Source organism: Coregonus lavaretus (genome assembly GCF_964263955.1).
Source record: "Coregonus lavaretus genome assembly, contig: HAP1_SCAFFOLD_403, whole genome shotgun sequence".
NCBI lineage: Eukaryota > Metazoa > Chordata > Actinopteri > Salmoniformes > Salmonidae > Coregonus > Coregonus lavaretus.
The window spans coordinates 423142-437010 of NW_028166489.1; the positions used below are offsets into that span (position 1 = coordinate 423142).

General features: G+C 47.1%; 1 protein-coding gene across 1 annotated transcript in view; it reads left to right on the forward strand.

The window, feature by feature from the left end:
• Positions 1-10143, forward strand: part of LOC311114644 (lysine-specific demethylase 4B-like) — a gene marked incomplete at its 3' end in the record, with an annotated part of 60222 nt that extends 50079 nt beyond the window's left edge. Inside the window, exons 9-14 of the mRNA XM_084189887.1 lie at positions 5192-5388; positions 7460-7725; positions 8267-8520; positions 8809-8932; positions 9155-9315; positions 9927-10143. Coding sequence (XP_084046013.1) covers positions 5192-5388; positions 7460-7725; positions 8267-8520; positions 8809-8932; positions 9155-9315; positions 9927-10143 — 1219 coding nt within the window. The remainder of the gene's footprint in view (positions 1-5191; positions 5389-7459; positions 7726-8266; positions 8521-8808; positions 8933-9154; positions 9316-9926) is intronic.
• Between the last annotated feature and the right edge of the window lie 3726 nt (positions 10144-13869).

The window sequence follows — 13869 nt, forward strand, 5'->3', positions numbered from 1 at the left end:
TACAACCCTATAGTAGTAGTACAACGCTATAGTAGTAGTACAACCCTATAGTAGTAGTACAACCCTATAGTAGTAGTACAACGCTATAGTAGTAGTACAACGCTATAGTAGTACTACAACCCTATAGTAGTAGTACAACGCTATAGTAGTAGTACAACGCTATATTAGTAGTACAACCCTATAGTAGTAGTACAACGCTATAGTAGTAGTACAACGCTATAGTAGTAGTACAACCCTATAGTAGTAGTAGTAGTACAATGCTATAGTAGTAGTACAACCCTATAGTAGTAGTACAACCCTATAGTAGTGGTAGTAGTACAACGCTATAGTAGTACTACAACGCTATAGTAGTAGTAGTAGTACAACGCTATAGTAGTACTACAACGCTATAGTAGTAGTACAACCCTATAGTAGTGGTAGTAGTACAACGCTATAGTAGTAGTACAACGCTATAGTAGTAGTACAACGCTATAGTAGTAGTACAACGCTATAGTAGTAGTACAACCCTATAGTAGTAGTACAACGCTATAGTAGTACTACAACCCTATAGTAGTAGTACAACGCTATAGTAGTACTACAACGCTATAGTAGTAGTACAACGCAATAGTAGTGGTAGTAGTACAACGCTATAGTAGTAGCAGTACAAACCTGTAGTAGTACAATGCTTTAGTAGTAGGACAACGCAATAGTAGTAGCAGTACAACACTATAGTAGTAGTAGCAGTACAACACTATAGTAGTACAATGCTGTAGTAGTACAACGCTGTTGTAGTAGTAGTAGTAGTAGTAGCAGCAGTACAACACAATAGTAGTACAACGCTATAGTAGTAGTAGTACAACGCTGTAGTAGTAGTAGTAGTTGTAGTTGTAGTAGTAGTAGTAGTAGTAGCTCCACCCGGCACAGCCTGAATGGGACTGGCCACCCCTCAGAGCCTGCTTCCTCTCTAGGTTTGTTCCTAGGTTTCTGCCTTTCTAGGGAGGGAGTTTTTCCTCGCCACCGTGCTTCTGCATTGCTTGCTGTTTGCCCTTTTAGGCTGGGTTTCTGTATAGCACTTTGTGACATCTGATGATGTAAAAAGGCCTTTATAAATACATTTCATTGATGTGCCTAACTGCTTTTCATTGTAGCTGAACAGTGTTCCACTCTTACCTCCCTGACTAGCACACAGGAATATGTCATCTAGCTAGGTCATTGTTTCTCAACTCCACTCCTCGAGTACTCGAGTACCCCCCAACAGTACACATTTTTATCGTAGCTCTGGACAAGTAGCTCTGGACAAGCGCATCTGATTCAACTTGTCAACTAATCATCAAGCCCTCGATGAGTTGAATTGGGTATGTTTGTCCAGGGCTACAACAAAAACGTGTGCTATTGGAGATACTCGAAGACCAGAGTTGAGAAACAATGATCAATTATCTATACTTCAGGTGAGAAAGTACATGACAGTTCACGGTTCAGTATGGGCCAAAACATTGGGTGTTGTGAGAGGATATTCATCACGCTGAATAGAAGATTCATTTCCATTCCATCTGGCTGTTGGTGCCTCAGAACTGGACACACCACACAGCCGCAGACCCAATTCTCTGCCTTTTCATCTATCAAAGTGAATTGCAGATGATTTACTCGCCGAGTAGTGATATTTTGTTTGTGTATGCTTGTTTGTTTGGGTTAGAGCTGATGCGCTTTGATAGGGGGTTCTGAAGATGCTGAAGGCTACGGTATTATTATTGTGTATGCACGAGTGCGTGCGCAGCTCCCCCGGGACTGCCTCGCAGAGGAAATATCAACCTGCTCTAGAGAAGCACGAGATTGAACTTTCTAGAGTTTTCCACCTTAGTTAACACTGTCAACGTTTCCCTATACTGTGGGAATTGTGATCGAATCAACGCAATTAGCCACTTTCAATGCAACCTACCGAAACAAAATGAACTATGCAAGACTTCGAATGCAAAACTAACTATTCAAGAGATTTTGTTGTAGACAGAACGCATCGGAGTAGGATTCTATTGCATTGACAGGCACGACTCAGGCCCGTACTCTACACAGACTGGTGCGCTATAACCAATCAGAGCTGCAGTAGACCTATTTAAGCAATAAGGCCTGAGGGGGTGTGGTATATGGCCAATATGCTAAGGGTTGTTCTTACGCAAGGCGGAGTGCCTGGATACAGCTATTAGCCGTGGTATATTGGCCATATACCACAAACCCCTGAGGTGCCTTACTGCTATTATAAACTGGTTACCAACGTAATTAGAACAGTAAAAATAAATGTTTTGTCATACACGTGGTAATATGGTCTTGATATACCACGGCTGTCAGCCAATCAGCATTCAGGGCTCGAACCACCCAGTTTATAAATACAAATAGACCATTGCCTTATATGGAACTGTGCCATTCACGTTGAACTGGACTGTTTTTACAGCATGAGCGGTCCTGAGCAATGGGCTTGTTTTGAGATCAAAGCGAGAGCTACATGTAGTGACGTGTGCACATTTGTTCATATTCGTAGCCCAGTTATAGATCATTTGTAGTCAGCAATGGGGGAGTGATTGCTTCCTACAAGAGCACAAAACGTGTGCATTTCTAGACATCTTTGAAAAGCCAGTCAGGTAAAGAGCTTTTTTTTGTCTTAAAGGGGCAGTGTTGTATTTTGAGACAGGTTTAAATAAGCTAAGTAGCCAATAAGCAGAGGGTAGCATAATTTGTCTGATTCTCAGTAATAATGGTATGCATCAAACAACACAACAACATGTTCAGTCACCTCCTTGTCTGAAGGACAAGTGGATTAACAGGTTTATGTCAAGCCCTGTGCTTTTCTTCCAAAGGTCTCATGGAATGTAGGCCTACGTTGAAACACCACACATTGACTGCTATTGTAGGCTGAATGATAGAACAGCTATTTCCATGTTAAAATGTTATGGGATGCATTTTCTCCATGGTTTTTGATGGTAGGCCACTCTGGTAGGCCTACATTATGATCAAATAGGCACAGTAGCCTACTTGACCACTGTTAAAACTGTAACTTAAAGCGGGTACAGCCTCAGTGTTCACAGTAAAGGCGCGCCCCCGGAAGTTGCACTGAATTTTCACAACGTTCATGTTTGCGCTCAGCAGACCTGAAATTTGCTCAGTGATAACACATTTTGAGGGAACATTGGTTATAGGCCTAGAGTAGGCTTTAAACAAAGAGTATTGTCATTTCACTTCTTATTGTGTGGTAATATCGCACTGAACTGACAACAGACTGCTATGTTAATGTATGGTGGCCCTCACTGGAAATAAGCGCATGATAGCAGGGGCAGAAATGACTAGTTAACCACTAAAGCCCCTTATTGCAGATGCCTGTCCTCACAACTTTGTGTGTAAGACATGCTCAATAAACGGTGTGAATGCAGATGTCCGCTTCCTTATGTGCTATGCGTGGACATTTGTTAAGGAGCTGTACCCAGAACCTCAGTTGTTCCTCTCTCTACCTGCTCGGTTTAGCTCAATAACTCAAAATGAAGTTCAAATGAATCCAGATTTTCTAGTGTTGTTGTTTCTCTGGGAGTGTTTGTGAGTCTCCATATGGCAGAAACTGCCTAGCTGTAGTAAACTGAATGGACACTCCCATGGCTGCAGACAAGAGGACAAGGCAGTACAGCACACTACTACATACTCATTAACGGTTGTAAACTGGATTTTCCTGCAGTTTCTCTACTCTCGCGTATGTAGCACATGGGGATATGAAACTTACTCCTCAGACTTAAATGTCCCCACTTGCGCCGCCAAATAGTTACATTTTCATGTTGCGCCAACTGGTAAGACACTTCGGGAGGGCGGTCACGTGTGCTAGCAAGGCAGAGGTCCTGGGTTCGAGCCAAATCAGGAAGCAGCCTGACGTCCTTCACATGTGCATACATTTTCGTATGCTCTGCCAACTGAGCCACACAGGACTTTCTAGTGTGCCTATTTTTCTCAAGTAGGTTGTACAATCACGTTGTGATGTTTTAAAAGACGATTGCTTTATCACGCACAGCCACCAATGGGAACGGAGACATTAAAAGTCCAGACTTATTTAGTGAAGGATGACAGTCGGAGTCTGCGAGGTTGCATGGTGATATTTTAAGCGCTCCCCTAAGGTTGAATATTATTCTAATAGGGGGGCGACCTCACCTAAGGTCTTTGTTTACGTTTTCCTACAATCATTTAACTTCATTAGGATATGAAGTGAGTATATAGGGCTCATTGGTTAGAAGTCCTTGGGGGTCACGCGTTGTTTTTGGAGACATTTGGTACATTTCCGAATACATTTCCATTAGAAAATTCAGTCATCTAAGCATAGTACCCCCCCACCCTCTCTCGGGAATGGTACATTTATACATTTCCCTTAATAATTTTATGGGACAGAAATGGGCTTTACTTTTTTGGGTTCCTATTTCCTCTGGTACGCTGCTTAATATGCCCCCACCCCCTGTTCCCACCACAGCCGTCATTGCAGAGAGACACATTTATCTCCCATTCATTTGTGTTTTGTCGTCTCACCTCTTCCTCTGTTCCAGTTGATGTTTTTATGAAAGTCCCCAATCAGACCCTGGTAGCCAGACGACTCTTTCCTTCATCTGCCGGTTTCCCCCTCACTTAATTCCGTCCCTCAAGTGCTTCCTAGATGAGATGTAGTGTGTGGATATTGGTTTGCGGTGGGGGGGGGGGGCTTTCTCTTGTTGTTGACGTTATTACTAACCCCCCACTACCACCTCCCTGCTCTCCCTCCAGTACCTCATCTCTCTTTTTCTCTCTCGCTCTTGATCTGTCTCTCCTCCACTTGTTCTGCCTGCCTCTGTCTGAGGTGCAGCGTGCCTGAAGAATGTTCCCAGTAATTGAACATAAGGCCTCTCAGCGCAGCTCAGGAAATAAAGCAGAAATGTAATACATCGACCGGGGCACAGAAAGAAAATTAGTTTTTTATTTTCATCTTACTTCTGTTGCTCTCCTTCCATTTCCCCTCCTGTCTCTCTCCTTCTCTCTCGCTCTCTCCTTCTCTCTCTCCCATTTCCCCTCCTCTCTCTATCTCCCCCCTCTCTCTCTCTCCTCTCTCTCTCTCTCTCTCTCTCTCTCTCTCTCTCTCTCTCTCTCTCTCTCTCTCTCTCTCTCTCTCTCTCTCTCTCTCTCTCTCTCTCTCTCTCTCTCCTCTCCTCTATGTCTCCCCCAGTGTACGTGTCGTAAGGACATGGTGAAGATCTCCATGGATGTGTTTGTGCGCTGCCTGCAGCCGGAGCGCTACGTACAGTGGAAGCAAGGCAAGGACGGCACGGTGCTGGACCACCAGCGACCCACCACCCTGACCAGCCCTGAGCTGGAGCATTGGAGGGCCAACCGGGTCACCTACCGCCAGAAACTGCTTCAGAGGTCAGGGGGAGAAAGAGAGACGGACAGTACAGTTACTATACAATTGAATTTCATCGACCCGTCAGGGTCAAGGTGAAAGGCATCATCGGAAGTCCAAGAGTATAATTGCATACGTCCTCCCCACACTACCCGAGACATGTATACCTATATGCATACCACAGACACTGAGTGTACAAAACATTAGGAACACCTGCTCTTTCCATGACATAGACTGACCAGGTGAATACAGGTTAAAGCTATTATCCCTTATTTATCACCTGTTAAATCCACTTCAATCAGTGTAGATGAAGGAGAGGAGACAGGTTAAAAAATGATTTTTAAGCCTCGAGACAATTGAGACATGGATTGTGTATGTGTGCCATTGAGATGGTAAATGGGCAAGACAAAATATTTAAGTGCCTTTGAACAGGCTATGGTAGTAGGTGCCAGGCGCACCGGTTTGAGTGTGTCAAGAACTGCAAAGCTGTTCCTGTGTGTATCAAGAATGGTCCACCACCCAAAGGACATCCATCGAACTTGACTTTGTAGTCCGTGCCCTGACGAATTGAGGCTGTTTTGAAGGGGAAATGTTCTGAACTCAATATTAGGAAGGTGTTCCTAATGTTTTTTACACTCCGTGTACATTCATACTAAGATATGGAATGACAAGGGTTAGGGAAAACTCCTGACCCTAGTAATACTGTACTCTGAGCTATGTCAATAATGTTTTTGTGAACGGTGTCCATGCTTCTGGGTGTGTTCCAAATGGTGTAGCTAGTCACACTGTCATCTCTCTCTCCTCTCTCTCCTCTCTCTCCTCTCTCTCCTCTCTCTCCTCTCTCTCTCCTCTCACTCGTCTCACTCCTCTCTCTCTCCTCTCACTCCTCTCTCTCTCCTCTCACTCCTCTCTCTCCTCTCTCTCTCCTCACTCTCTCTCCTCACTCCTCTCTCTCTCCTCTCACTCCTCTCTCTCTCTCCTCTCACTCCTCTCTCTCTCTCCTCTCTCTCTCCTCACTCTCTCTCCTCTCACTCCTCTCTCTCTCTCTCTCTCCTCTCTCTCTCCTCTCACTCCTCTCTCTCTGCTCACTCCTCTCTCTCCTCTCTCTCTTCTCACTCCTCTCTCACTCCCTCTCTCTCCTCTCTCTCCTCTCACTCCTCTCTCTCCTCTCTCACTCCTCTCTCACTCCCTCTCTCTCCTCTCACTCCTCTCACTCCTCTCTCCTCTCTCTCTCCTCTCACTCCTCTCTCTCCTCTCTCTCACTCCTCTCTCTCACACCTCTCTCTCTCCTCTCACACCCCTCTCTCTCCTCTCACACCTCTCTCTCCTCTCTCTCACACCTCTCTCTCCTCTCTCTCACACCTCTCTCTCTCCTCTCACACCTCTCTCTCTCCTCTCACACCCCTCTCTCTCCTCTCTCTCCTCTCTCTCTCTCCTCTCACTCCTCTCTCTCTCCTCTCTCTCTCCTCTCTCCTCTCTCTCTCCTCTCACTCCTCTCTCTCTCTCCTCTCTCTCTCCTCTCACTCCTCTCTCTCCGCTCACTCCTCTCTCTTTCCGCTCACTCCTCTCTCTCTCCTCTCTCTCCTCTCTCTCCTCTCACTCCTCTGTCTCCTCTCACTCCTCTCGCTCTCTCCTCTCTATCTCCTCTCTCTCTCCTCTCACTCCTCTCTCTCTCCTCTCACTCCTCTCTCTCTCCTCTCACACCTCTCTCTCTCCTCTCTCTCCTCTCTCTCCGCTCACTCCTCTCTCTCTCCTCTCTCCTCTCTCTCTCTCCTCTCCTCTCACTCCTCCCTCTCTCCTCTCACTCCTCTCTCTCCTCTCACTCTCCTCACTCTCCTCTCACTCTCCTCTCTCACTCCTCTCTCTCTCCTCTCTCTCCTCTCACTCTTTAGTCCTACATTTCTCTCTATCCATCTTTTTCTTTTTCTCTCTCTCTCACTTTTAAAAGCATGAATGTTTTACAGGGGAAACTGAAACAGTTAAATATAGGTAAAAGAGTGAGGGGGGGTGGGGTACAAAGTGTTAATACAAGTAAAGTACTGTAAGTGTCATCAGTCACTCATGTCCCTGTCTGCCCCATCCCTCCGTCCCCAGAGCTTTACAGAAGAAGGAGCAGCTGCGGCGGCTGAAGCTGGAGGAGGTCAAGGTGCTGGCGGAGGAAGGCATCGAGCTGGATGCCGCCGAGTACCAGCGCCAGGTGGAGGAGCGCGAGGCCCAGCGGCGCCAGGAGAGGGAGGAGAGGATGGCCAGGGAGGCCCTGCAGACTCTGGAGGCAATGGAGAGAGAGGACCGGGAACGGGAGGAACAGGAGAGACAGGACCGGGAGAGGCAGGATGACGTTGCCGACCAGGCCACAGGAGGTGGGTGTAGGGCGCAGTAGGGTCTTGGATCAGTTTTGCATTGTCCTCGCTAATGGTTAAGGTTAGGATTGGGGCAGGAGGTGAGGAGGAGGAGGTGATGAGGTGGTGGTTAGGGTCAGGACAATGTCAGAGTGAGGATGAGAACGTGAGCGTCAGGAGGAGGTTGTTAGGGTGAGGGAGGTGTCGATGGAGGTCAGGGTGAGGGAGGTGTCGATGGAGGTCAGGGTGAGGGAGGTGTTGATGGAGGGGGGTGGAGGTACCAGGCAAGGCACCAGTTGGCTGCGTCATTGGATGCAATTACATTTCAATTTCGGTCAGTTAAGGAACTTAACTGAAATTCCAGTTCCAAACTTCCTCAGTGAGTTAGACGTGAGCTACATGATATCACAAGGTACCAGATCAAATGGGTATCAGAAGAAATGGCTATTAGAATCAGCAAGTAGTACAGAGATTTGATAGCACCTTTTTTTTTTACCTTTTGAATTGGGAGGTTCCACATTTCCCACGGTATTAATTCCCTTCTTTTATTTCTCTCACCCAGTACAAGACCCCCAGGCAGACCCGTGGCACTTGACAGCGAATGGAGAGAAGAGGAAGAAGAAGAAGAAGAAGAAGAAGAAGAAACAACAACCGACCCCGCCACCGGTCCCTATAAACTCCTTCCAAGCAGCTTTTGAGAAGTTTGCCACGTTCAACATGCCCCAGACACCAAAGGAGCCCCCAAAGGAGCCCCAAGACACCAATGACACAGAAATACCAGCAGAGGGCAGGCTTGATGTGAAAGACATGCAGCAGGTAAGCAGTGCTGGAACAAGGTGTAGGACAGGGTTCTTCAATTCCGGTCCTGGAGGGCCGAAACACCTCTGTTTTTCATCCTCTCCTTCTAATCAGGGGCTAATTCAGACCTGGGACAATATATGGGTTAAAGCAATATATTAATTGATTATTCATGTTGATTGTGGTTCGAGGTAAGCCTGGTCAAAAATCCAACCGGTTCAGTGTGGATATCAGGGTGTTGAGTCAAGTGAAGTTGAAGTTTATTCAAACTCAGGGCCTTGCTCATTCATTTTTGGGGTCCCTCAGCAGTCATCGTTCTACTCCAAGCAGCTGAAGATGGAGGTGAAGAAGAGTCGCCGGCACCCCCTCAGCAAGCCGCCTATGCGCTCTCCGCTATCCATCGTCAAGCAGGAAATGTCCAGCGATGAAGGTTGGTTCTGAGGGATGACATTGTAGCACAGTCTTTTTTCTCTCTGTTCAGGTCGAATACACTATTGCGGATTCCTCTGGCTCTTGTGCTACATGCATTGCAGGCCTGACACAGCCTGTATCCTGACAGCCTATATCCTTGCTTGTATGCTCATTCTGTGTATATCTAGACTGATCTGATGTGTGTGTGTGTGGCTGTGTTCTCTCCTTTCTCCCTAATCAGAGCTGTTCTCCCCCTTGCCACTGGATGGCCACGTGAAGAAGGCGGGCCACTTGTGGCAGAACCGCACTCCTAACATCCTGGCTGAGAAGAGTTTCAATGCGGCCGTGGCCACCCTGGAACCCTACTGTGCCGTATGCACTCTGTTCTGCCCATACACACAGGTAGGGTACCGACCACGGACACAGCTAGGGTACCGACCACGGACACAGCTAGGGTACCGACCACGGACACAGCTAGGGTACCGACCACGGACACAGCTAGGGTACCGACCACGGACACAGCTAGGGTACAAACAATATAAATAAATAGAACACTATATATTATAACATGTCTCTTTGCCACAAACAGAGTGAACATCACAATCAGACAACAGTGGTCTTTGACACAGGGCTGAGTCTGCAGATTGCAGAAAGTCATGTTAACCATTTGCTCATTTGATTAAAGGTTAACAATGCATGAATTACATTTGAACAGAGAAAATGAAAAGCTGGTGTTTAAGCTACATATTAGTGCACAAAGAGGCATCAGACCACTAGAGCACCAACTTTGACTGCCATCAGTTTTGACTAAGACTTTTGATGGAAATGTTTCAGATGAAATTTCAAATGTAATTTGGACAAATTTGTGGTTTTAGCTCCCGTGTTCAATATAGATTTTTGGGGGAAAATGTGACAGCTCTAAACTCCAATCAGTGAGCCCATATATGTAACCTTCTTCCCCTGTTTCATTCAGCCCCAGAAGATATGTAACCTCCTTCCCCTATTTCATTCAGCCCCAGAAGGACTCTCTGTACCCGTCCGACAGCCCCAGTGCCCCCAACCACCCCCACGCTCCCCGCTGCGGAAGCCGCACCCACCCGCTGGTCCCCGAGATGTGCTTCAGCGCTGGGCCGGACAACACAGAGCCGCTGCCCTCCAACTCCCACACGGGAGAAGACTGCACCAGCCTGCTGCTCTCCTGCTCCTCCTGCAGTCTGCAGGTCCACGCCAGTGAGTAGGCCGACAGAAAGATAGACGCATTGATATAGACTGAGACAGACAGGCAAGCAGATGGACGGACGGACGGATAGATGGGTAGAATGGCAGGCAGTCTGTTTATATCAGTCAGTCAAAACAATCACAATGTCTTCTAAAGATCAGTCAGTCAAAACAATCACATTGTCTTCTAAAGATCAGTCTGTTAAAGCGCTCAGTCAAAACAACATGTTTACTTTAGTCAACTACTAGCCAGACAGAAACACTAAACAAATTCTCTACATTCTATATTTCCAGCCAACCAAACCAGGCCCTCACCAAACAAACAAATCAGTACCATGCAACCAGTCAGTAACAGCCAGTCAATACCAGTCAGTCAACCCCCCTACCATGTTTACCTAAAAGGATATTTACTGTGTTTGTTCTCCCCAGTCTGGTATTTATTCACAAAGCTAATGGTCCGTAGTGTTTGCACGGCATATTAATCTAAATTCCCATTATGTATTTGCACCCCCTCGGGCCCGAAGCAGGGATTTTTCTCTCCACAAGGATCAAAATGCCAATCAAATTGTTCTAGCTAATTTACTGCCATTCACCCTGAACTTCCCAGGATTGTTGTGCTGGTGCCCCCCCCAAAACTGGTCCCCTGCCGAAAAATAGGTAAATAAAGTTGTTTTGCGCCTCTACTCGTCCAGTCTAAGCTGCGTAGCCAATTAGGCTAGCCTCTGTATGGTGAGGAGGCATGTGGCGGGGAGTGGTTAGCGTGCGACACACAGGGAGTGGTTAGACTAAAATGGCGCTGGAGGGAATAGCAGCCGTTTTTAAGGGCTCCTCCTGACCAATTGTACTATTTTGCGGGGTTTTTTGCGCTGATCTTAACTTGTTTTTGTACATAATGTTTCCGCCATATTTTCCTATTACCGAAAAGAGCTTCTGGACATCAGAACAGCGATCACTAACCTAACCTATCACTAACCGATTTCTACTTCAATGAGTCTGCGGCGAAGGACATACTGCTCAATCTGGACCAGGCCCAAATCCCCAACACTCGAAAAAGGAAGAGTCGCCGTTAAAAGCCAGCGTGGATATCTGACGAGACTTCGCTGGCGAGTGGATAAACCGCCTCTACCCTCCGTTCTATTGGCGAACGTGCAATCACTGGAGAATAAACTGGACGAGCCCTGTTCGAGACTATCCTATCAACGTGGTCTGAAGAACTGTAATATCTTATGTTTCTCAGAGTCATGGCTGAACAAGGACATGGAAAATATAGATCTAGCTGTTTTTTTCTATACATCGGTAGGACAGAACGGCAGCGTCTTTGTTAACAGCTGGTGCGTAATCTCTATATTAAGGATTTGTTAACAGCTGGTGCGTAATCTCTATATTAAGGAAGCCTCAAGGTTCTGCTCGCCTGAGTTAGAATACCTCATGGTAAGCTGTAGACCATACTATTTACCAAGAGTTGATCTATATTTTTCGTAGCTGTCCATTTACATTTACATTTACGTCATTTAGCAGACGCTCTTATCCAGAGCGACTTACAAATTGGTGCATTCACCTTATAGCCAGTGGGATAACCACTTTACAATTATTATTATTTTATTTTTATTATTATCCTATCCCAGGTGTTCCTTAAAGAGGTGGGGTTTCAAATGTATCCGGAAGGTGGTGAGTGACTCCGCTATCCTGGCGTCGTGAGGGAGCTTGTTCCACCATTGGGGTGCCAGAGCAGCGAACAGTTTTGACTGGGCTGAGCGGGAACTGTGCTTCAGCAGAGGTAGGGGAGCCAGCAGGCCAGAGGTGGATGAACGCAATGCCCTCATTTGGGTGTAGGGACTGATCAGAGCCTGAAGGTATAGAGGTGCCGTTCCCCTCACAGCTCCGTAGGCAAGCACCATGGTCTTGTAGCAGATGCGAGCTTCAACTGGAAGCCAGTGTAGTGTGCGGAGGAGCGGGGTGACGTGAGAGAACTTGGGAAGGTTGAACACCAGACGGGCTGCAGCGTTCTGGATAAGTTGCAGGGGTTTAATGGCACAGGCAGGGAGCCCAGCCAACAGCGAGTTGCAGTAATCCAGACGGGAGATGACAAGTGCCTGGATTAGGACCTGTGCCGCTTCCTGTGTAAGGCAGGGTCGTACTCTCCGAATGTTGTAGAGCATGAACCTACAGGATCGGGTCACCGCCTTGATGTTAGCGGAGAACGACAGGGTGTTGTCCAGGGTCACGCCACAAACTGATGCTGGCACTAAGACCGCACTCAAGGAGCTGTATAGGGCCATAAGCAAGCAAGAAAATGCTCATCCAGAGGCGGCGCTCCTAGAGACCGGTGATTTTAATGCAGGAAAACTGTCTTACCTAATTTCTACCAGCATGTCACCTGTGCAACTAGAGGCTAAAAAAAACTCTTAACTCACCTTTACTCCACACAGACACTCATACAAAGCTCTCCCTCGCCCTCCATTTGGCAAATCTGACCATAACTCTATCCTCCTGGTTCCTGCTTACAATTAAAAACAAACAGGAAGTACTAGTGACGCACTCATACGGAAGTGGTCCGATGAAGCCGATGCTAAGCTACAGGACTGTTTTCTAGCACAGACTATAATATCTTCGTGGATTCATCCGATGCAATCGAAGTTTAACAAATCAGTCAAAGGCTTCGTTAATAAGTGCATCGATGACGTCGTCTCCACAGTGACCGTAGGTACATATCCCAACCAGAAGCCATGGCTTACAGGCAGCATCCACACTTAGCTAAAGGCTAGAGCTGCCACTTTCAAGGAGCGGGACACTAATCCAGACACTTATAATAAATCCAGCTATGCCCTCTGACGAACCATCAAACAGGCAAAGCGTTAATACAGGACTAAGATCAAATCCTACTACACCGGCTCCGACGCTCATCAGATGTGGCAGGGCTTGCAAACTATCACGGATTACAAAGGGAAACCCAGCAGTGAGCTGCCCAGTGACGCGAGACTACCAGACGAGCTAAATGCGTTCTATGCTCGCTTTGAGGCAAGCAACACTGAACCATGCATGAGAGCACCAGCTGTTCCGGATGACAGTGTGATCACGCTCTCCGTAACCGATGTGACCTTTAAACATGTTAACATTCAAGGCCGCAGGGCCAGACGGATTACCAGTACGCGTACTCAGAGCATGCGCTGATCAGCTGACGAGTGTCTTCGCTGACATTTTCAACCTCTCCCTGACCCAGTCTGTAATACCTACATGTTTCAAGCAGATCACCATAGTCCCTGTGCCCAAGAACTCCTAGGTAACCGGTCTAAATGACTATTGCTCCGTAGCACTCACATCTGTAGCCATGAAATGCTTTGAAAGGCTGGTCAAGGCTCACATCAACACCATAATCTCAGACACCCTGGACCCACTCCATTTCGCATACCGCCCCAACAGATCCACAGAGGACGCAATCTCTATTGCACTCCACACTGCCCTTTCCTACCTGGACAAAAGGAACACCTACGTGAGAACGCTGTTCATTGACTACAACACCATAGTGCCCTCCAAACTCATCACTAAGCTAAGGACCCTGGGACTGAACACCTCCCTCTGCAACTGGATCCTGGACTTTCTAACAAGTAGGCAACAACACATCCGCTACGCTGACCCTCAACACGGGGGCCCCTTAGGGGTGCGTGCTTAGACCCCTCCTGTACTCCCAGTTCACCCACAACTAAGTGGCCACGCACGACTCCCAACACAATGATGACA